Source organism: Dendropsophus ebraccatus, chromosome 2 (genome assembly GCF_027789765.1).
Source record: "Dendropsophus ebraccatus isolate aDenEbr1 chromosome 2, aDenEbr1.pat, whole genome shotgun sequence".
NCBI lineage: Eukaryota > Metazoa > Chordata > Amphibia > Anura > Hylidae > Dendropsophus > Dendropsophus ebraccatus.
Window position 1 is genome coordinate 56,364,559 of NC_091455.1, and position 22,111 is coordinate 56,386,669.

A 22,111-nucleotide genomic window follows, 5' to 3' on the forward strand; every position below is an offset into this window, starting at 1 on the left:
CATATGCAAAAATGCTGAAAAAAGGTGTACTCATTTAGAACCAGATCACACTGGTTATTACATGGTTAAACTTTAACTTCCTAATTCTATCTTCACCGCTGCCTTTTGCCTTCTGTTGCTATCTGCTTGGTATCGAAATAAAGGGAAATCCAAATAACCAATATACAATGGGAATAAAAGAGGGAGAATGTTTTTGGCAGGTTTTTGTTTCATGGCGGCACATATAAAGTTACTGTGCTGTTAATGTAAAGACAAAGAACATTTAAATGCCGCTCATTAAGGAAAGATTAAAAATTGGAGGGAGCAGCAATTTTTTATAAGGCTCATAAACAACCACTGAGTATTTAATAAGCAAATTGAAAATAAAAGTAAAGCACAGTGTTTATTGTAGTGGAATTGTTACGGCTGAGCGAACGAAACAAGGTAAAGCACATGGAGAGCCATCTCAGCTAGTCGCCTCTGAATTGAGACTGTGAGAGGAACGACATTACACCCCTGGTCCTCAGGCAGATCTATGTCATTAGGTATAAGGACATTCAAGTCATCAAGTCACAAAAACACTTACCTGGATAAATTGCAACGCCATCTTCAACCACTGGCAGCTCACACACCAGATCTCCATTTCCATGATGTTTGGATAACCACCTGTTTGCTTCAAATGTATATGTTTTTCCATCTTTCATTTTTTGTAGAATTGTCTAAAAAGATAGATTAACCATTTTTTGGACATTATTAACATAATTATTTATTTTTATTGTATTTATAGATCGGCCATGTGTGAGGGATCAATTAGAAATAGCAAAGGGAGAGGACAATGTGGAAATGGTTGCAGCTAATGTCTTCTCTCTAGAGCAGGGAGGGCAAATTCACAGCCCACCAGCTGTTAAAAAGCTACAATTGCCATAAGGACTGGACAGTCGAAGCTTTAGGGCCAGTTCACAATGAAGAATCAGCGCTGAAAATATAGTGCGGAGTCAAACTTCATTGAGTTTAATGGAATTTGCGCTCTGCAGTTCACACAGCGGAATTAAATCAATGAATTTGATTAAATGAAAAATGAATTTGTGCGGAATTCTGCCAGAGGTGATTTCAGGGGGAACACTTTCCTTGCAGATTCCTCCCGGAATAATTCATTCATTTCTTTTCAATTCTGTGAGAATGCTTCCCACCCGGAACACTTTCCTCACTGATTCAGCGCTGATTCCTCAGTGTGAACTGGCCCTTAGATGGGAATTACAGATAGAAAATGATAAAATTTGTAGTTTTGCAACAGCTGGATACCCCTGATCTAGGGTTTAGTAACTCAGATACTGTTTGTAAGCAGATTAGCTTATTGTGTTTGAAGTTGGTTCCGGTGACATTGTAGTAACCCTTGTGTGTGGTTTGTAGCTTTTTTCTGTAACTCGCTCCTCATTCAAGCAATAGCAGCACCAGAGGGACTCTTATTAAAATGTGCCCCTGTCATAAGCCATAGGGGAAGATTGTCTCTTTTTCCTGGCGTACGGCAGCAGTGTCACCTGATGGGAGGAGGGGGTTGGGGGCGGCAAGGCCTGTGCCAGGTGCAGGGTAGAATGGGTTTACCAGTGTACGTCTTGTACGTCTTGCCATCTTGTGTGTCTTTTTCTCCCCATTGTTTAGAAACCAACAAACTTTATACCCAGCCTTATAAAAACATCTCTCCTTTCTTCCAGAAACAGCTCATTTCCATTTAAGTGAATAGAGCTGAACTGTAATACCACACACAACCTAGGGACAGAGGTGGTGCTATTCTTGCGAGAAAGTAGCTGTGCTTTTACTAACCCTGAATAATCGCTTTAAAACCACTAACCACCGTAATTGTTCTTGGAAAAGGTTAAAGTAGAGAATTTCCCATTCTCGATATTTGCCCATGTTTGTATGTTGCTTTAAAGGAGAACACAACTTTACCCCTGGGCAGTGTGTCACACACGATTTAAGCTACTTCTCCATCCAAATGTGTGGGGTTAATGTTACGTTTCTCTTTGAAGATTACAAGCCATTTAGCGTGAAAAATCTGAAATCAAAGGACATCTGGAAAATCCTTTTATAATTCATTCATTTGAAGTATGAAAACGGTGAGGTCCCCGACAGAGCTGGGCACCAGAACAAAGCAGAATCTCCAGAGCAGACAGTGCCATAGTAATGCCACCCCAGCACGAAGAGTGGAAGGGCCAGCAAAGACATTATGGTCACCAAGTGCACAAGTTGCTACTGTAAAAGTGGTGGAAATGGAACAATGCTGCATCCGGTGAGGCCGCATTGTTGCATGTGTTTGGCACTTTTGGGGGGTATTTAATGCCCCATCATGGTATGTGGTGTTATTGGGTAGGAATATTGTGCTACGTAATATATTCACTATGTGGTGGTATTTGGTTGGTGTTGGTGTTGCTGGATCTAATACCATCACAATGGTATTTATCATGATAATAAAATCTGTGGCCCTAGAACTGCCATGGATTGGCTGGTAAGGCCTTTCTTCCTTAATGCCACTCGGTGAATGCTTTAGATCAGTTTCCCTGAGTAAAAACCTATATACTATTCATAAATATGCAAATTTTAAATAATTTCAATTTTTGACTCTTATGTCTGATGTTCATTATCGTTGGCATTGACTGCATCAACCATCTATCATTCCAAGAATCGCAGATGAAAGCACTTAGATCTTTTCCAGGCAGAATATCTATTGTATGAGTACATGCAAAATAACACATTAAAGCTCAATGAGTACAGAACTTTGTGTTAAGATGTCTGCTGCAGACAGTGAGTGGAAAGACAAGAGAATAGTGAGGGGGTACTTTCAGTGATCAGCACATTAAAGACGGCGGTGACAGTTCTCTTGGTTGCTGTAGCAGCCTCCAGCACAGATAGAGATGAATGCTGCAAGTGACATGCAGGAGTCTATGGGAGATCTATTCATTACCTAATAAACACAAAGCTGTACTGTCTGTAGTACACAAATACAAAGTAGCTTGAGATGAGAATCAAAAGCATGTCTGTGAAAGAATAATATTCTAAATTTAAAGATTCTGTCATATAAAAATAACTTTTGACTTGTCAAAGTTTATTGATTGCAGCGGATCTCACTGCTGAGACCGGCTGTGATTAGGAGATATAGCCGGAGAGAGAGTGCAGCAGCATCTCGATCTGCTCTCTGGCCACACACTAATTCCAACAATGTAGCCTCATTGTCAGAAATAGCCATTACGGAGATACGGCTGGGAAACAGATGGCTCTGCTATCCCCAGCTAAATCTCCTGATCACAATGGGTCTTAGCAGTGAGAACCTCTGCAAGCAATAACTACTGATATGGCTGATGATAGTGACTCTTTACGCAAGTTGTTGAGTCCAAAAATAAGAGTTTTGGTTCCTGTTTTTAGGGAAATTATGTATATTTGCCTTTTCTGTTCTACCTATTATTTTCTATGAATATCGACCCATACTTTCTCACTAAAGATGGGAACTGAGGCAACATCAGTGGGCATCCCAGTAGTAAGACTAACAACCAATCACACTTGATATTCCTAACTGATGGCATACAATTTATTAAAAACCATTATTAGAGAACCAAGTAGCTGATAGCAGTAGGGTTCATTTTAATTGTGGTCTATGGGTTAGTAGAATTATAGCAAAACCAGAATTATGTAGTTTTTGTTGTTTCTCTATTATTAGTTGTTTTTTTTAGGCTATGTTCACACAACATACTTTTTTTTTATGACAAGAACGACCATTGTTTATAATTAAAACAATGGTTGTTCTTGTAAAAAAAAATGCTGCACTGAAGTAATTGCAAACAACAGCTATAGTTCACACAATGTATTGAACAATTGACACGTCAATTATTTCAGGCTGTTCTGCATTGATTTTAATGTTGTTCGTACAATGTGTGAACTAAGCCTAAAGCTGAAAAAAAATTGCTTTGCATCATCATATTCTGATCCCTATAGTTTTTTTTTTAAAGTCTTTCTATTGTGTTCTGTAATCTGTAATTTTTATTGGTACCATGTTTGATCAATCTTAGAGATAATGGAATTTTAAATTTTTCTAAAATAAATTTGTCCAAATCTAAATTCCTTAGCCCCGCCAACAACACCACAGTTTACCCCGCCCCCTTGAAGACCATTGGAACAGGCTGGTCGAGAGGTCTAGACCCCACCCCCTTTACGCCAGCCAACCAATGGGCATCAAGGGGACCAACGGTGTCTTTGTGGGCGGGGCTAAGTGGCGCTAGTGCCGTGAGGTCACGCCCACTTAATACAATCTGCAGTTGATAAAAGGACACTTTTTACTTGAACAAGCACCATGACGTACGATATGAAATAAGGTATGAAAAACGCTAAATTTACCCTTTACACCTGTGTAGAGATGTCAGAATGCACAAAGGGGGTGACAGTGTCACTTTAAATGGGATCTCCATCTACATATAAATATACTTGGAGAAGACCTTGAAGATATTTTTAAAGGATTAGTCACAAGAAGGTGATGTTAAATATTTGGTTTGCTCAGTTCAGCAATTTTATACAGTAAGTAAAGGTCGACAATTCTAAGCTGTATAGTATTGTATAAGTACTGTGCGAGTCCTCAGTATGCAGTACTTCTACATCTCATCTATAATGTCCATGACAAGACAAACAATCACATAGGAGAGACTGTGGATAATAGTAATCTGCTTCAAGCATCTTCAAGGACTAACTAAAAAGTCCAGGCTTTGGTCGGGTTATCGGAGTGTATGTGTAGGCATCATGGGAGGATAATAGGCAGAAAAGCGGGTAGTAACAGAGGTGATACCATTGTCCATTAACTCAGGTTGGCAACAGTCATGGCATTAAATCTATACCAAGGGAATTGGCAGAAAACGGAAGCTAGTCAGTAAGCAGGACAGAAAATGGGATTGTCTGAGGCTCAATATATATAACAAGTCCATCAGACACAAGGAAAGAACAAACAAGGTGAAGAATGGTATTATTCTCTATATGGGAAACATGAATGTCATACAAGAATGACACTGAGAACATGAATGTCATACAAGAATGACACTGAGAACATGAATGTCATACAAGAAGGACACTGAGAACATGAATGTCATACAAGAATGACACTGAGAACATGAATGTCATACAAGAATGACACTGAGCTCGTTGAGTTGACCATGGAAAATGTGCTTTTATTTGATGCGATTATAAATGTCTCCCAATAGAAAAATAAAGTATTGGAATTGTACTGTACATTTCGAGGTTATCCAACTGCATAGAAGATGTACATTATATTTTGACAAAATATTTGCACCTTTAGGCTATGTTCACACTACGTATGAAACCGGCCATTCCGTGACCCCGGCTGGGTCACGGAATGGCTGGTCTCTGGCCGGATCATCTCGGCCAGTACTTAAGTACCGGCCGGATGATCTTTCCGGCCGCAGGGCTCTGATGCGGGCGCATCAGCGCGCACCCGCATCAGAGCTTACCATAGCCCACAGCCGGAGCCTCTCGCTTCACTGTGTGAACTGACAGGTCTTTCTGTGGCCGGAAATCACTGATTCCGGCCGCAGAAAACTGACCTGTCAGTTTTTTCCGGTGCCGCACAGATCCCGGCCGAAGTGTATACGATGTGTGTACGCTCCGGCTGGGATCCAATTGCACACAAGGCTATGTTCCACCCCGCAAAACTACAGCCGTAGTTCTGTGGCGAGAACTACGGCCGTAGTTTTACGTAATGTGAACATAGCCTTAACATAAAACTAGGTTCACACGCTGCGTTTTTAAATGTTTTTAGCAAGTATGTTTTACGTTTTATTGTAATTCTATGTGCTAGTTAACCCCTTCAGGACCGGGCTAATTTTCATTTTTGCGTTTTCTTTTTTTTTTCTTTTCGTGCTTAAACGGCCATAGCGCTTGCATTTTTTTTTACCTACAGACCCAAATAAGCCCTTATTTTTTGTGCCAATAATTGTACTTTACAATGGCAGACTTATTTTTTCTATAAAGTATACTGTGAAACCAGAAAAAATTTATTTGTGCAGTGAAATGGAAAAAAGGGATTTTTTTTTATTTTGGGTGGGGGTGTTTACGCTATTCATTCTGTAGTAAAACTGACATGTTATATATGTTCCTTAAGTCAGTAGGATTACACCTATATGTAATTTATATTACTTTTATTTCATCTGCTTTAAAAAAAACTAAATGTGTTTAAAATTGCTCTATTCCCAGCCTTACCACACTTTTATCCTTTGGTCTATGGGGCTGTGTGAGGTGGCATTTTTTGCGCTATGATCTGTTTTTTCTCTTGCTTGCGTATATGCGACTTTTTGATCACTTTTTATTAAATTTTTTCTGGATTTGATGTGACAAAAAATGTGCAATTTTGCATTGGCGGGTTTTTGTGCTGACGCCATATACCGTGCGAGATCAGGAATGTCACAATTTAATATTTACATTTTTTTCTATTGGTACTTTATATATTAATGAAAAAATGCGGTTCTCCAGATTGGTGTCGGCTAAGAAATTAAATGAAAGAAACATGTATATAAAGAAGAAATTCTGATAATTTATGTAGCTTTGTGGTGAATTCAGTATGTAATTTATGAATTATGATAATAAAAAAAGCATAACTGTCGTGCAAAAGAATTTTTAAAACTATGTGGTGACTGGGCAATTCTAGTGCTCTCACTGCTGATATTGGGCCCCTGAGAGTCCCTTTCAATGTTCACATCTATATTTTCTTCTATCCATTTTGGAAGGGGGAAGGCAGAGCTAGAACACATACATGGATTTCCTTTCCCTTACTTATCTAGCCAATCACAGCACAGCACATACTCCTCTCTGCTCTATCATGATATAGCACTGATGAGTCCACTGGACTGAACAGAGTCACTGTGCTGAGCTAATAATTTACACAGTACAGCACTATTTGTTTCCTGGAATGGAGGAGGATTTACTGATGCACTGGATCTACAAGGTGTTATGTAAACAAAAAATGAAAGAAACATCAGCATCAGGATCACAGCAAGGAAAGAGTTACACTCAGCATTGAGCTGATACTGTTGGGGGGGGGAGTACACAACAGCACTGTGGACATACAGCAGTATATATACTGGTATTAACACAAGGCTCAACTGCTTAGAACATTTTGGGTGGGGAGAGATGATAGGGAAGCCTTGATTTACATTTTAGGACAAGAGTGGATCTTCTTCAGCAGCTAGACAGGCTTGCAGATAACACAACCCATGCTTTCTCAGTTTTACCCCCAAAACATGTAAAAAAATGCTGATTGTTTAGAAAATTGTGCAGCTGTTTATAACCTATTATAGAAAACAGACACAGAACCGCTATCATGGGGTTTTAGCTGCTGCTCTGCGTGTTCTTACTGTTACTTTTAAGGTTGATTTGGTGCTGATCACCAGTGTGGAATGTGAAGAATTAGATCCCAGTGGAAATATTCCCAGTGGGAATTTTCATATAATAAATCTTTGAATAATTTATATTACCAGTAGTAAACATAGAGAAGACTAGAGAATTATATGTGCAGTACAGAATCAGCAAGCAATACTGTATTCAGGCAGGCGGCAGTCGCTCACAACATTGTAAGGAAAATAAGATGAGGAAAGGGCTCAAAAATCAAATCAGATCGGTAATGAAAAAGCAGACAGGTCAGACAGTTCAATCCTGCAACTATATGGTAAACCTTGATCAGACACTAGAAAGGAGACCTGCACACAACACAAAGGGGAAGGTGCAAACATGCATTATTAATAATCTGTGTGCTGGCCTTATAAACACCACGGACACCTTTGTGCCTACAGGATAGAGACTGAGCCATCAGCTGTCAGATGAAATGGCACCGAGCAAGCTGCAGTGTATATACATATAAGCAGCAAAAGCCAAACAGTAGAACATTTTTAATCAAAATCATAAGCTAAACTTTTATTTATAAAAGTACATGCAGTGCAATTAGGGTCTAATGCTGGGCGTGAACAGCAAAGACATAAAGCAGAGCACAGGTAGATTCCAATGGAGAGAAAAACTCATCTGGGTACTGACAGGGACGGACCCCATTGATTTCAATAGCCTGAGTGGAGCCAGCCACTGACTACATTCAGATAATTTCCTAAGACTACTGTCAGGAATGGACCTTTGTGCTCCTCAGTTTGGGTTGTGCGGTGCAGAAGGCACTGAACATGGTCTGAACAGGGTTCTGTTTTTATTTGTTCAGCCCCACCCGCTTTGCCTCTCAGCCTCCTGGCAATGCAAGAGTTACTCTGCTAGCTTGATTCCTGCAGCTGAGCAGTATGCTATTTCCATTGACTGACATATGCCTTTGCCAGTCAGGGTCTTTGTGGATCTGAGTGCCAGTGTAATAGGGATCTGGACTGGGCACCTGGTCCCCATAAGTAGTCAGCATGGCCAGTAGCAAGTTGCTGGCTATTAGCACAGCCTAGGCTAAGCATATTTTCTCTTTTATCTGCTGTGTGTATCTCTGACCTTTGCCTGTTCCCTCACTATCCTGTCTGCCACTTGCCCTGACTTATTGCTCGTTCTCTTTTACCCGATTTATCTGCCAATTTTGTATTTTTGCTGCCCACCGTTATTGTTGACCCGAATTGTTGACCTTGGATTTATTGTTTTGTTTGTCAGGGACAGTGGGTGGGTTCAGCTTAGGGCTCACTGTCCTTGTCTTGTCTGACTGCATCTTGCCATACCTGACACTGACAACTATACAAGATGCAAAAGTGTGGTCTTCAGTGTTAAAGATGAATAAATAATACAATAGAGACTTGAGGTAGTATTGAGAAAAGAAGCTTGTGTGCAAGGGTAGTTTAGGGGGCCGGATAGTAGCCCTTGTCTAAATAGTAACAGTACTCTGCCAGGATGCCTGCTGAATAGGATACTGGAAAAGAAAATCCTCATACTCACATTAAGATATGTCTGAAGATATCTGACCGCCTTCTGCCTACACTAGTTCGGAGACCGCCAAGTGAGGTAGTATGAGTCCCGGGTCTCTGTCTCTAGGTTGAGCTAACTAGTGAAGATTTACCCAAATAGTCGAGCGTAGTGTCAGTAAAGTACTTCAGCTGAGTGCATCTTTGCTTTACTGGGGATCAGTCCCTCTTCCTCTTCTTAGGGGAAGACTGTCCTGACTGACTTCTGGTTACCTGCCCTCTAGTGCTTAGCACTGCATATGGGATGTTAGACTCTCATAGAACAGGATCAGAACTGAACTAAACTGCCCTGCATTGCACACAGGAAAACCTCTATCCTATATAGGGTCATGTGACAAGAATACAATAGGATAGAGAGCAGAAGAGTGTAGAGTGTCTGCACCTGTGACTGGTTAAACATAACACAGTTAGGCTAACCCTTTACACACACTGCAGCTGTGCACTAGGGAGAGTGAGACACCTAGTGGCTGGAGTAAAAATCACAGCTGACAGCACTTGGTGTGACACCTGAGAGAGTTACATTCTGACAGGCGGTGAAAACTTAGTGACCCCTGTACTGGGATACTACAGTTAGGTATCTTGTGGATCCTCTTTAACATTTATATGCAATTTTCGGTACAGTACATACATACAGCATTGACATAAACTAGATAGAATAAATCCATGCCGCATGAGTGCGTCACATTCCTATAAAGGACACACTTAGCATTAGACTGTGGGCATCTCCTTCAGCCTAAAATAAGACATCTACAGGAAAGACGCAGAGAATCAGAGAACTACTGATAAGAGAACAGACAAATTACAACTATTGTTCTAATTCCCATTCCTGAGATGTTTAATATTCACAGTACTTTCCCTCTGTGGCCAAACCATCCAGATAGCTCAGAAAAAAAAATGCAGAAGGAAACAGCTCACCACGCAGCATGTGCTCATGTGGTCAAAGCCATTTCTACCTACATAGAACAAAGAAAAACATTAGTGTGGTTTCAAAGGACTCCAAAAAATATAACATATATAAGAAGGTGTAGGTGAATCGATGGCTTATTGACTGTTTTTTTTTCTGCTTATTATACTATTATACTGCATTCAAGAGACAAATGAAAGGTACAGATATTATTTAAATTGTGCAGTGAGCAATGCTGAGGCCCTGACATCTCTGTGATGTGGCTGGAGAGGCCCTTGCAGAAAAGGATTAGGCACTGAACTGAACCATGGCCATATGTTATAATTCACCAGAAAGGTGTGCAGGTTCTGTAATCTCAAAGAAAGAGAGAGAGAGAAAGCAGAGCAAGAAACGATGAGCTCATCGCTACAGAGTCATTACCTTTTACTAACACCAGAGACATCTAGTGGTCACTTCTGTAATTACCACTGTTCACTCCAATATAATAGTGTTTATTTATATAGCGCCAAAAAATCCTGCAGCGCTTTACAATTCTGAGGCTACAGAAGCAGACAGTCAGACATTACAGAATTGCACATTAATTATTGACACAAGAGAAGTGAAAGCTCACAAGACCTTACAATCTATGAGGAATAGAGTTGACAAAATACTGATTGATATCATGGTATGGCCATCGTATATAAATAGTGGTGTGCACATATAGAAAGATGAGCCAGTTGCCAATCTGTGTGTGCAGATACAAAGTGCATGGATCATAGAGGGACACATCTGACTGAAAGGTGAGAGGTGCTAGCCATATAGTCACTATTATAAGCCTGCCTATAGAGATGAGTCTTTAGGGCTAGCCATATAGTCACTATTATAAGCCTGCCTATAGAGATGAGTCTTTAGGGCTAGCCATATAGTCACTATTATAAGCCTGCCTATAGAGATGAGTCTTTAGGGCTAGCCATATAGTCACTATTATAAGCCTGCCTATAGAGATGAGTCTTTAGGGCTAGCCATATAGTCACTATTATAAGCCTGCCTATAGAGATGAGTCTTTAGGGCTAGCCATATAGTCACTATTATAAGCCTGCCTATAGAGATCAGTCTTTAGGGCTAGCCATATAGTCACTATTATAAGCCTGCCTATAGAGATGAGTCTTTAGGGCTAGCCATATAGTCACTATTATAAGCCTGCCTATAGAGATGAGTCTTTAGGGAAGACTTACTAGAACTAGTGCTACACAAGCAAAGTATTGGAAACAAGAATGAGAGGTTTGGATTATTGAAGATTATAGTTTTGAATCATTGGCAGAACATAGACAGGGGGTAGGGTAATAGAGATGAGGGAGAAGATGGGTAACCAGTGCAGTGACTGGTACAGGGGGAGGCATAAGTGTAAGAGAGGAAGATGAACCTGGCTGCTGCATTTTGAATGGACTGAGAAGAGTTTAGAGAAGGGAAGATTGATAAGTGATGTAGCACAGTAGTCCAGACTAGATGACTATACGTCTCTGGAAATATTCCCATATAAACTGATTTCCTAACTGGTTTCTGAAGGGATCTTGCGATCAGGAATTGCTGTGTATCCCCAGAGTAAAATCTCCTGAGGCATCGGCCCTATTGCTAGGTGGCTGTCCCTTTTCTAGAGTAAATGAATTATGCAGAACCTAAATTCCTACAAACTCTTTTATAATGTAGGGAGTAGAGAATAAGAAGAAGCTTAGAACCATGATTATATAGATTTAAGCTGACTGAACGTGACATGAGTTGTCAGATAGAGAAATAACCTGGTGGAGTGCAGGCAGAGAATTTATTTTACTCCTGTGCATTAATCAGCCGGCAGAGTAATGACAATTTTACAGCAGATGATAGTCTGCAAATGAGACCTGCACAATAGACTGTCATAAAACAGTCTATTACCCTCTCATGCAAGACACAATGATAGTAGGTAAGCCCTGGCTGCCCTGCTGGATTTTCTTAGAGATCCCTGGTGATTTTTATGTTTCCTAAGTGCATTACCTTCAAGCAGAAGTATAGCTTAGTCACATTACAAGATACTGAAATGTGCTTAAACACAACAAGGGAATGAATAAAAAAGTGCCCGATTCTTATCATAGATTAGACATTCTAAATGTCCACCAGATTGTTTAATACGGTACTCTGGTGCCTCTTTAGATGGTCTAGTTTAAGTTTTTGCCACCTTTAAAGGGGTTGACCAGCAAAAATATTTTTCTTTCAAATCAACTGGTTTCAGAAAATTATACAGATTTGTAATTTACTTCTATTTAAAAAATCTCATCCTTCCATACTTATCAGCTGCTGTATGTCCTGCAGGAAATGGTGTTCTCTTTTCAGTCTGACACAGCACCCTTCTTTTATACTAAACACTCCCATTTTTTTTTTTTGTTAAACTCTACCTATTTATTGTACAGAGTACAAAACTCTATTTTTCTAGTTTGTTTAAAAGATCTAATGAGCAAAGATGTTGCACCAAATTCTGTAGGTCAAACGATTTATTTATTCCCCACAATCTGTGACGCTTATAAAAATCGCCATTTTTTGATAAAGATTGCAAAAATGTAGCATAAATCCTTTAGGGATTCTCTACGCAATCAAGAGGACATAGGATACTCATAATTGTGATCGGTGGAGGTCCCAGGTCACCCATTTATCAGGTGATAACTTGTAGTTTTGCAACAGCTGGAGGGCTGCGAGTTTGAGACCCCTGCTGTAAATAGTTCCTGCAGGATGGGCTCTCCATTTAAAGCAAGAAGAAGCAGAGAGGGTCATGAATACCATCAGAACAACAGCGGAGGGGCACTCTAAGAAATGATTATGGGTTTGTTTGTTTTTTTTCACAGCACCTGGGAGCATTAGTAAAGGGAAAAATGTTTGTTCACAGAAAACCTTCACAGTATAAAACACAAAGCCTACTCTAAGGGGGTGATTAATCAAAGGGTGTACAATTTAGACTGGTGCAAACTGGCCACAGCAACCAATCACAGCTCAGCCTTCATTTTACCACAGCTAAAAGCTGAGCTGTGATTGGTTGCTGCGAACAATTTGCACCAGTCTAAATTTTACACCCTTTCATAAATCTGGGCCTAAGTATAAGTGACCGCATACTCATGTGTATTGATAAAAAACAAAAATAGAAACTTAGAAGATTGTCAGCAGAAAAAGCCCCCCTGGTCCATCTAGTCTGCCCTTTTAGTATTTCCCTTTTTATTATCTTAGGATATATATATATATATATATATATATATATATACCACGCAGGTTTACATTGTTTTGTTGTAGATTTACCTACCACATCTGCTGGACGTTTGTTCCAAGCATCTACTACTCTTTCAGTAAAGTAATATTTTCTCATGTTGCTTCTAATCTTTCCCTCAACTAACCCCTCACTGTGTCCTCTTGTTCTTGTTCTCTTCCCTCCTGAACCTTATTTAGGCTAGGTTCACACTACGTATATGTCCGGCCGCATATTTTTCGCGGCCGGACATATACGTATGAAACTCTGGCCGGGACTTTACGCAAGTTGCGGCCGGATACGTACGGACCGCGAACTTACGCCCGTAGCGTACTTACGCTTCCCGAGCGCTCTTCGTAGCGATCTAACAGCGGTCTTTTACTTGGAAATCTTCGCCTAGCCCCGGACACCCCACAGAACCTTTTGGATCGGAACAAAAAGCTGGCAAAATGAACAAATCACCACTACGTACGGGACCGCATGTTACGCTACGGGCATAAGTTACGGCATTTCCGTCCCGAAACAATGGTCTGGTTCATTTTTTACGGCGCCGCATACGATCCGGGCGTAAGTTCGTACGTAGTGTGAACTGTGCGCCCGTAGATCGTATACTTTCCATTGTACGCAAACTACGTAAGTTTCCGGCCGCTTATTCACAGAACGCGTTACGGCCGGAAACTTACGTAGTGTGAACGTAGCCTTAGTCCTTTAACATACTTAAAGGTTTCCATCATGTCCCCACTTTCCCTTCTTTCCTCCAGACTATACAGATTCAAGTTCTTAAGTCTTTCCTGATATAAATCAAAACTACATTTCAGCAAGCAGTTTCAATGCACACTAAACTGCAAGACAGTATTGCCGAGTATCTCCTCACAGTGAAATCTGGTTACTAGGAAGTGCTCTTCTGCCTGTTTTCTAATTGCTTCCTCAAGCAAAGGGAATTCATTGACACCCTTCAAATTATCATCGGAGATTTATGGCATGTGGTAATCAAATGGACTGTACAAAATACAATAGAACATATGGCACCAAAAATCATGTGGGCATAATTAAAATGACTTAAGTTCTATTCCATTTTGATATTCCTAAAGTACACAGATTTAAAGCAACCAGATGGTATAATTTGTTATGCAAAGTGATTCTAGCGATCAAGCCGCAGAGATGTTACTCCAGTCACAAAGTAAACAAGTGAAGATAAATATTTGCTGAATGTCCCATCATAAGCAATTTGCTTTATAAAACAACAAATAGCATCTTATTACAGATACCCCCTGCATATGTGATCAAAGCAGCCGGGGAATACCGAGCAAAAGTCAAATCTGAGGTTTATGAAAAGGCTTGTAGTCATAGCCTGACAATGCCTGACAATACACACTGAAGAGCTCTTATGCTGTAAGCCATGATGGGCCATAATCACTCTGTATTTGTTACTACTCATCGCGCCATGTAAGTGGCCTCAATATAGAGCAGATGAAATCAATTAGCGATCTATTTGGCAATACACAGGACTGAGCATATATCCTATATGATTAATTCATACCAAGGTCTGGATAAGGACTAAAGGCCCTATTACACTGAACGATTATCGGCCAATATCGGCCATTACGGTCGATAATTGTCCCACGTAATAGAAGGCAACGATCAGCCGACATGAAAGATGTCCACTGATCACTGCAGTTGTTTGTCTTTCAACAGGTTGAAAGACAAATGACTGTGATAGCAGTGATCTGCTGCTGTCACTCCCTGAAATAGGAGCAGCGGCAGCAGATCGCTGTTATCTGCTATAGGCTGCTCAGACGATCTAACCGGACAATCACCCTGGCAGCCCCCCCGCAGCTCCCTGTGCCCCCCTGTACTTACCTGCTTGCTGCCCTCACGTGTAATAGTGGCAGCAGTGAGCAGGGACAAGGAGCAAACAAGCGCTCACAGCACTTGTTTGCTCCTCCAGTCGCTCCGTGTAAGAGGGGCTTAAAGTGTCACTGTCGTTTAAGTTTTCCTTTTTTTTTTTTTACAGAAATCAATAGTCCAGGCGATTTTAAGAAACTTTGTAATTGGGTTTATTAGCCGGAAAATGCATTTTTATCATGAAAAAACTGTTTGAAACTCTCCCCCCTGTTTTCATGGCTTGCTTATGGAGAGGGGAGGGGTGGAGAGAGATGAGGCACCAAAACAGGACAACAAAGAGTTAATCTACAGTTAATCACCCTATCTCTTCTGACAGTCAGCACTGACCTCTCGGACCTCTAAATACCGCTGTCACCCACCTCCATGTTGGGTAATCCTTTGTTCTCTGCTGCTGACTAACTCCCTCCTCCCCCCTCCCCTCTCTATAGAACAGACAGGGCTGTGTCTGATGCAAAAAGTCACAATTTCCTGATATTTTGCAGTGAATGGAAAAGAGGAAGGAGGAGGGGGGATCTGGGAAAAGGCTTTTTGAATGCAGATAATGGCATATTTGCCTAATAAACCCAATTACAAAGTTTCTTAAAATCACCTGCACTATTGATTTCTGCAAAAAAAAAAAAAAAAAACTACAGTCTGATAATGGTTTATATCTGGGGAATTCCCGTCATACTGCTATGACTTCATAAATAGACTTCCATGTTGCCACAACAAAAGAAGAAAAAGCTGTATACTATAAGTAATGCACCTGTAAAATTGTGCTGTCTAGTTTTTGTCACAGTTCAGTTCAGTGTGTGTTGCAGGCTGTTTGAAGAATCTGGGTCAATGCAAACAATGCAATGGCATTCCTGCTCAGTGTAGCATAGAAAAAAAATAATATAGTCTAAAGGCATTCGATAAATCCTCAGTACTCACTAGTCATGTTTCTAGCAACTTTAGTTCACATTTCACTGTGGGTACAAACAGTGGGAGTAATACTGAGTAAGGCTATGTTCACACTACGTAAAAGTACAGTGTGTAACACTGCCTTATCTGCTACGGGATCCGGACCTGAGCATATACACATAGTATACGCTCCGCCCGGTATCACATATGACACCGCAAAGAACTGACATGTTAGTTTTCTGCGGCCGCAATTCAGTGAATTGCGGCCGCAGAAAGACCTGTCAGTTCACACAATGAAGCGAGCCGCATCAGCCACTTGCTTCGTGTGCTGTGTGAAGTTCTGATGTGGGTGTGCTGATGAGTCCGCATCAGAACACTGCAGCTGGGAAGATCTGCAGTACCGGGTGGGATGATCTTTGCAGAGACCGGCCGTTCCATGACCCGGCCGGGTTACGGAACAGCCATTCCAATACGTAGTGTGAACATAGCCTAATACTGAGCAGCCAATCTTGACCTTTCATGTTTTCCATTACTTTGTAGAAGCCTGATAGGAGATTGAGGGGGAGATTTATCAAACATGGTGTAAAGTGAAACTGCAAATTTCCAGCATTCTATATCTAAGAACGTGAAATCAGAACTTCTACAGGATGTCCAAGCCTAGTTTGAAGGAGTAGATGGCAACCTCTGTAGGCCATTGTCCTCTAGCTGTAAGGAATCCTCCCTGACCTGAGAGCTCTGGATCCTGACTTAATGGATGGGTCTACCCGCCTCAACCACTTTTCTAGGAAGTCCTGGGGATGCACCTGTCAGAGTCAGTCAGGACAAACTGTACATCAGAACTTGCCCAAATCTTTGGTGTACAAAGTCGGAAAACACCCACGCATCTTTTCAGAGAAACCGGACCTCCTTGTTGAGCAAAGTTCAACACTGACTACTGAATGTGGTGCAAAGCATGTACCCCATTTTTTGGGAGCAAGTGGCCCCATAAATCTGCTGGCCCATTGTCTTATATCTCATATGTGAACCTTTTGTCATTCCCTTCCTGTAAAAGACGTTATTTTTATAGCACATTTTGGTTTCATAGGATTTCACTGAGGGTTTGTTAGCATATTCTGTTCAGTAGTGAAGCTGTAGGGGTATGTTGACAAATATACCTTGTCGGCTCGAATAACTCATTTGTTGATTTTAAGGGTATGTGATAAGGATAGAAATTGCTGAGATGCGGGGACCGCATAGCGCTTTAGGAATACAGCACAAAGCTGACTTTCCCTCCATTCTTCAGACAAGAAAGGACTTAACCTGCTTAGGCAGTCAATGTGGAAGAGGGAATATAAAGTACGATTGTGCAGTGTTATTATCCCTGTGCTAGCTCTCCAATCCTTCATGGCAATAAGGCTGCTATTGTTCTGTAATCCAGGCTGCCAGAAGACATAGCTTTCATAAGCAATAAAAAAGAGCAGCACAGACTTTGTAGGCCCTGTGTATTTGTCAGGGGGTTGGCTAAGACAAAATATGACATATTCTCATAGATTAAACCTCCTCTGAGAATAATGGCCTCTTGCTTGCATTAGCTTGCATTGCTTGCATTAGCTTGCATAAACCCAGATACATAACACTAAAACCTTTCTCAAAGCAGATGAGTTACATATAAAAAGATCATTTCTTAAGATGAGCTAATGAAAAACACATGAAAAATAGTTTGGCTGTTTTGTAGTACAGAATATAAGGGATCGCTCTCTCTCAGGGTTGCCAGAACAGCTCAGTTGTCTCACCAAATCTCAATTCAGAAAGTATCCCAGCGCTGCATCTTGTTCATGCCTCTTATCTAGGAATATTCATGCAAGTCTAAAACTCTAGTATTCAGCATATAAAGTGATTATACACGCTACTACTTGCAGCGGATGAGTTCAGGGGGGGAGGGCGTGGAGCTGCCGGGGGTGGGGGGGTGTTGGGCTGCCCGGGTGATCACTAGATCGTCCAGGCAGCCCATAGCAGATTGCATCGGTCTGTTGCCGCCACTCTTATTCTACGGAGCAACGGCAGCAGATCGTTGCTATTAGTTGTTTGTCATTCAACATGTTGAAAGAAAAACGACAGCAACGATCAGCCAACATTGTTCATGTTTGCTGATCGTTGCCTTCTCAAGGCGTTACACAAGGCGTTTATCGGCCATAACGACCGATATCGTCCGAATATGGGCGATAATTGTTTTGTGTAATAGAACCTTAAAGGTAACCTGTCAGCTTTGATGCAGTGGCGGAGCCCGCCCGAACCCCCCCCCCCCCCGGTGGAGCCCAGCATACGTAACCCTCCCTAGAAGCCCTGCTCTTTGATCCGGTCCCTGGGCGGAGAAATCACGGCACGCAGTAGAGATGATTCCAATGTCAATAGAAAATGACCATTTTCTATAGATGCCAGACTCATCTCTACTGCTTTGCACAACGCGTGCGCTCAGCTTCGGGCTGTGAATTCTCCGACCAGGGACCGAATCCAGAAGTGGGACTTCTAGGGAGGGTTACGTATGCTGGGCTCCAACGGGGGGGTTGGGCGGTTTCCGCCACGACATCCCGGCTTACAGGTCCGTCTATTGCCAAGTGATTGAATAAAGCTTACCTATATTTTGCTACAATCGGTGAGTGCCTCCACTATCTACCTTGGAGTTAAATTACATTGACGACACTGTCTACTTTGTTGGGAGAGCACCACTTGCAGCAGTGAGTCCGGAGGACGGGACTTTGACTATTCCCAGGTTCTAAGCTCATCAAAAGTAGGGTCACCTGTGTTGGATTTATTTTTTTTGTTTTCTTTTAGTTTTTTAGTCTCCCTCTGGCATTCACCATGTCTCTAGAATTTGTCCCTGGAGGCATGTGTAATGTCAGACGGAGACATGGCGGTGGCAAGCTCATTCAGCTCAGCTCTGATGCACTCTGCCTTTGCTCCCCCCTGCGCCAAACCAGGAAATGAGAGTGGGGCATGGCAGTGCCGAGCTAAAAAAGGGGAGATGGGACAACCCCTTTAAGTAATTTGACAATCTTATATATGTGAAAGCTTACCTGTTTCAACTCCCATTCGTGATGATCTCCACTCCCATCATGTCCTATCCTGATTTTGTAAAGTGCCCCAATATTTGGTATTTCCACCTGAAAAGATTTAACATGTAAAGTAACTTAATATTCTGGTCAACATGTTCAAGTTAAATTGCAGATGACCTCAGTGTTTTGGGGAGGAGGGGGGGGGGGGGTTATTCTATTGAGATGCAGTGAGGTTTTGGGATGGCCCTAATTTTAGAAAAGCACATTGGTAAAATCAGATGTCTATCAACTCATATTCCTGTACTGATTTTCTTCTCCATGGACCTAATCACTTCCTGGTTGCCATGCAACAATACCCCCACCCCCTCTTGCATGCAGGCTCAGTGGAGGCTAACTGCTAGTAATTCCTGTAGATTGCAGGGGAACTGAGCATGTCTGGCCCACCCTAGTGGAGACTTAAAAACTCCAAAATTGCAGGGTTTGTGAAATTGCATGTTGCTTATTTATTATACAGATTGGTGGAGGTCACTGGGCACAGGATCCATCCCCACCTATAACATCTTTTGACATGTGTCTTTTTCTACCACTTTATCATAATGGTTATAATAAACAGATCTAAAGTTGAACTAAAAAATAAATGTTACGGTCCTTCCTGCATGTTGACTTACTTTAAATTCATCTTCCTGTCTGGGCTGAAAGAGATGTTTTTTGTTGGTTTTACCAAGGGTGATAGGACCTGTGGACCCCTTGCTTCCATACACCCACAGGATTACATTGGCTGACGTTCCAGCTCTTCCAGTCAATATGGACACTTTCCAGTCATTTGATGAATACTGAGGGATCTCATAAGTCTTCTGTTTTCTGGCATCTGTTTAAAATGACAAATTTTATAAGTAACATCTGCTATTAAAGGGGTACTGCAGAGAATTTTTTTTTCTTCTATTTAAAAAACACAAGTCCTCCATTACTTATGGGCTACTATATGCCCTGCAGAGGTTTATTATTTCCAGTCTGATACAGTGCTCTCTGCTGCCACCTCTGTCACTGAGCAGCAAAAAAATCCACATAGTAAACCTCTTCTACTCTGGGCAGTTCCTGTTATGGACAGAGGTGGCAGCAGAGAGCACTGTGTCAGACTGGAAAGAATATATAACTTCCTGTAAGCCATCCAGCAGCTGATAAGTACTGGAAGGCTTGAGAATTTTAAAAATAAGTAATTCACAAATCTGAATAACGTTCTAACACCAGTTGATTTGAAAAAAGTTTTTTTTTTTTTTAGTTCCCCCTTAACGCTAACACTGGCTTTCTGCTCTCCCCCTATTTCTGTGGACAGATTCTATAGTAAGTCTATGGAGCCTATCTTCTAAAATAACAGAACTCTTCTCCAACCGATCAAAACTGTCTCTCTGACCTGTCAAACGTTTTGTTTATCATCCCTAATACATATCTATTACCAAAATCTCTTCCTCAAGGAATTAAAAATTTAGGAAATTGTGAAGGTCAGCTTAGTAGAGAGAAGTATGCTGCAGATGGCAGGGCAGCAACTGGGAATTAGAATTCTCCATTGTTGCCTAATTGTTTAGCTAATATACTTATTGTTATAAAATTGGTGCTAATGTAATTCTGAAATATTAGATTAAAAGTTTATACAAGAAAGTGTTTAACCTTTAAGGGGTCCAGTACAATTTTAATTTGAAAATAATAATCTTTTGGAGTGTCCTAACTTTTGCTACAGTGTAACTATGACCAACTAGGGGCAGATGCACATGGTCGCATTGCAGTATTATTTTTTAGCATTGTAATGGGGCTGACATAGAGGTGCATAATACCTCTACTGTTATAGCCATATCGCCTTTGTTATTAGGTTTACACTAGGTTTATGCTGCCATAAAGGGGGTATTCAAAATTCATTCCATACATGTCATTATCTTTTCTGTCTCTTTTCCTCAGTTGGGAGCATCTTGCTTTCTGCTAAAGACATAGAAAACTGTGTGAGAGCTGTTGAGTCCGTCTCTGCTCTTAACCCCCTCCTCTCCCCAACATTCCAGACGGCTTATGTAAATAAATCCCTGTTAATCGCAGTGAAATCATCAGCAACCTGACCCTGGATTAACCCTCCCAGTGTTACAAAAAAGCTACAATGTTGCAAAAAAAAAAAAAAAAAAGCGAGCGAGCGACAACATTGCCAGTGATTTGTTTTACATGAACCGTCTAGAAGGAAGGTGGGAGGAGGGGGTTGAGAGTAGAAACGGACTCAGCAGCTCTCACACAGTTTTTTGTGTCTTTAGCAGAAAGCATGAACTCAGAAGTGAGGGAAGGAAAAAGATAAGGTAATGACATGTATGGAATGAATTGTAAGTCTCCAAGAGGAAGGATAATTCATCATATATTTTACCTAACTGGATAACCCCTTTAAATAAGGGCAGCTTAAACTATGCACATAATGGAAAGCACTAGTTTACAGTGCAGTGCACTCCTCTCCCTGCTCTGTGTATAAGACCTCTACGGTCCCATAGACTTGCATTGGAAGTTTCTCTAATTCAGAGTGAATTCACTGCATGTGTACTCCGGCTTGCTTTTAATGACGGTGCCCATTTAAGCCTTACCAGTAGGATTCTGACTAATAATAGTCTGCTGGTCCTGGACAATTGGTGAGTGCCCCCCATAAATTTTCATGATTATTTGTTTGATTTTATTGTAGACACCAAACTATGGCCATGTGATTGCACTAGTGACTTTTTGACACATGCATTGGCATACTGATATGTAGAATGATGAATTTTATTGTTCGCACATTTTTATGATTATATATTTTTTTAAAAACTGCATGGTTCATGTTTCATGGTATGAATAACCATAGATTTAAATGCTTAGAAAGCTATTACATGGGGTTAAAGCGCCGTCGTGAAAAGAAATTGCACGTCTTTTGTGAGGTATTCCACGGAGTGCTGAGACTTTACAGCAGAAAAAAAAAAAAATATTTCATTGGCTCAGTTTAGTTTTATATCCTTTGTTAAGTTTATGAACGTGTACAGGTATGGGTGATATCTTGATTTATAATGACATAGATACTTTTCTGCATTAAAGATTGATCCCTTGAATCCATTTTTATCATCTGTCAAACATACCCAGACATTTTACACTGAGCAGAGGACAACCTGGCTGGATCTGTGGTCACTTAGTGTGAGCTAATATC

The 22,111-nt window shown here is 41.0% G+C and overlaps 1 protein-coding gene across 5 annotated transcripts in view; it reads right to left on the reverse strand.

Annotated features, from left to right (window-relative positions):
• RP1 (RP1 axonemal microtubule associated) overlaps positions 1-22,111 on the reverse strand; it is a 313,669-nt gene that overhangs the window by 208,642 nt on the left and 82,916 nt on the right. For all 5 annotated transcript variants that reach the window (XM_069957582.1, XM_069957581.1, XM_069957583.1 and 2 more), the window contains exons 18-20: positions 19,584-19,783; positions 18,937-19,023; positions 566-698 (exon numbers count right to left, since the gene is read on the reverse strand). In XM_069957582.1, coding sequence (XP_069813683.1) covers positions 566-698; positions 18,937-19,023; positions 19,584-19,783 — 420 coding nt within the window. The remainder of the gene's footprint in view (positions 1-565; positions 699-18,936; positions 19,024-19,583; positions 19,784-22,111) is intronic.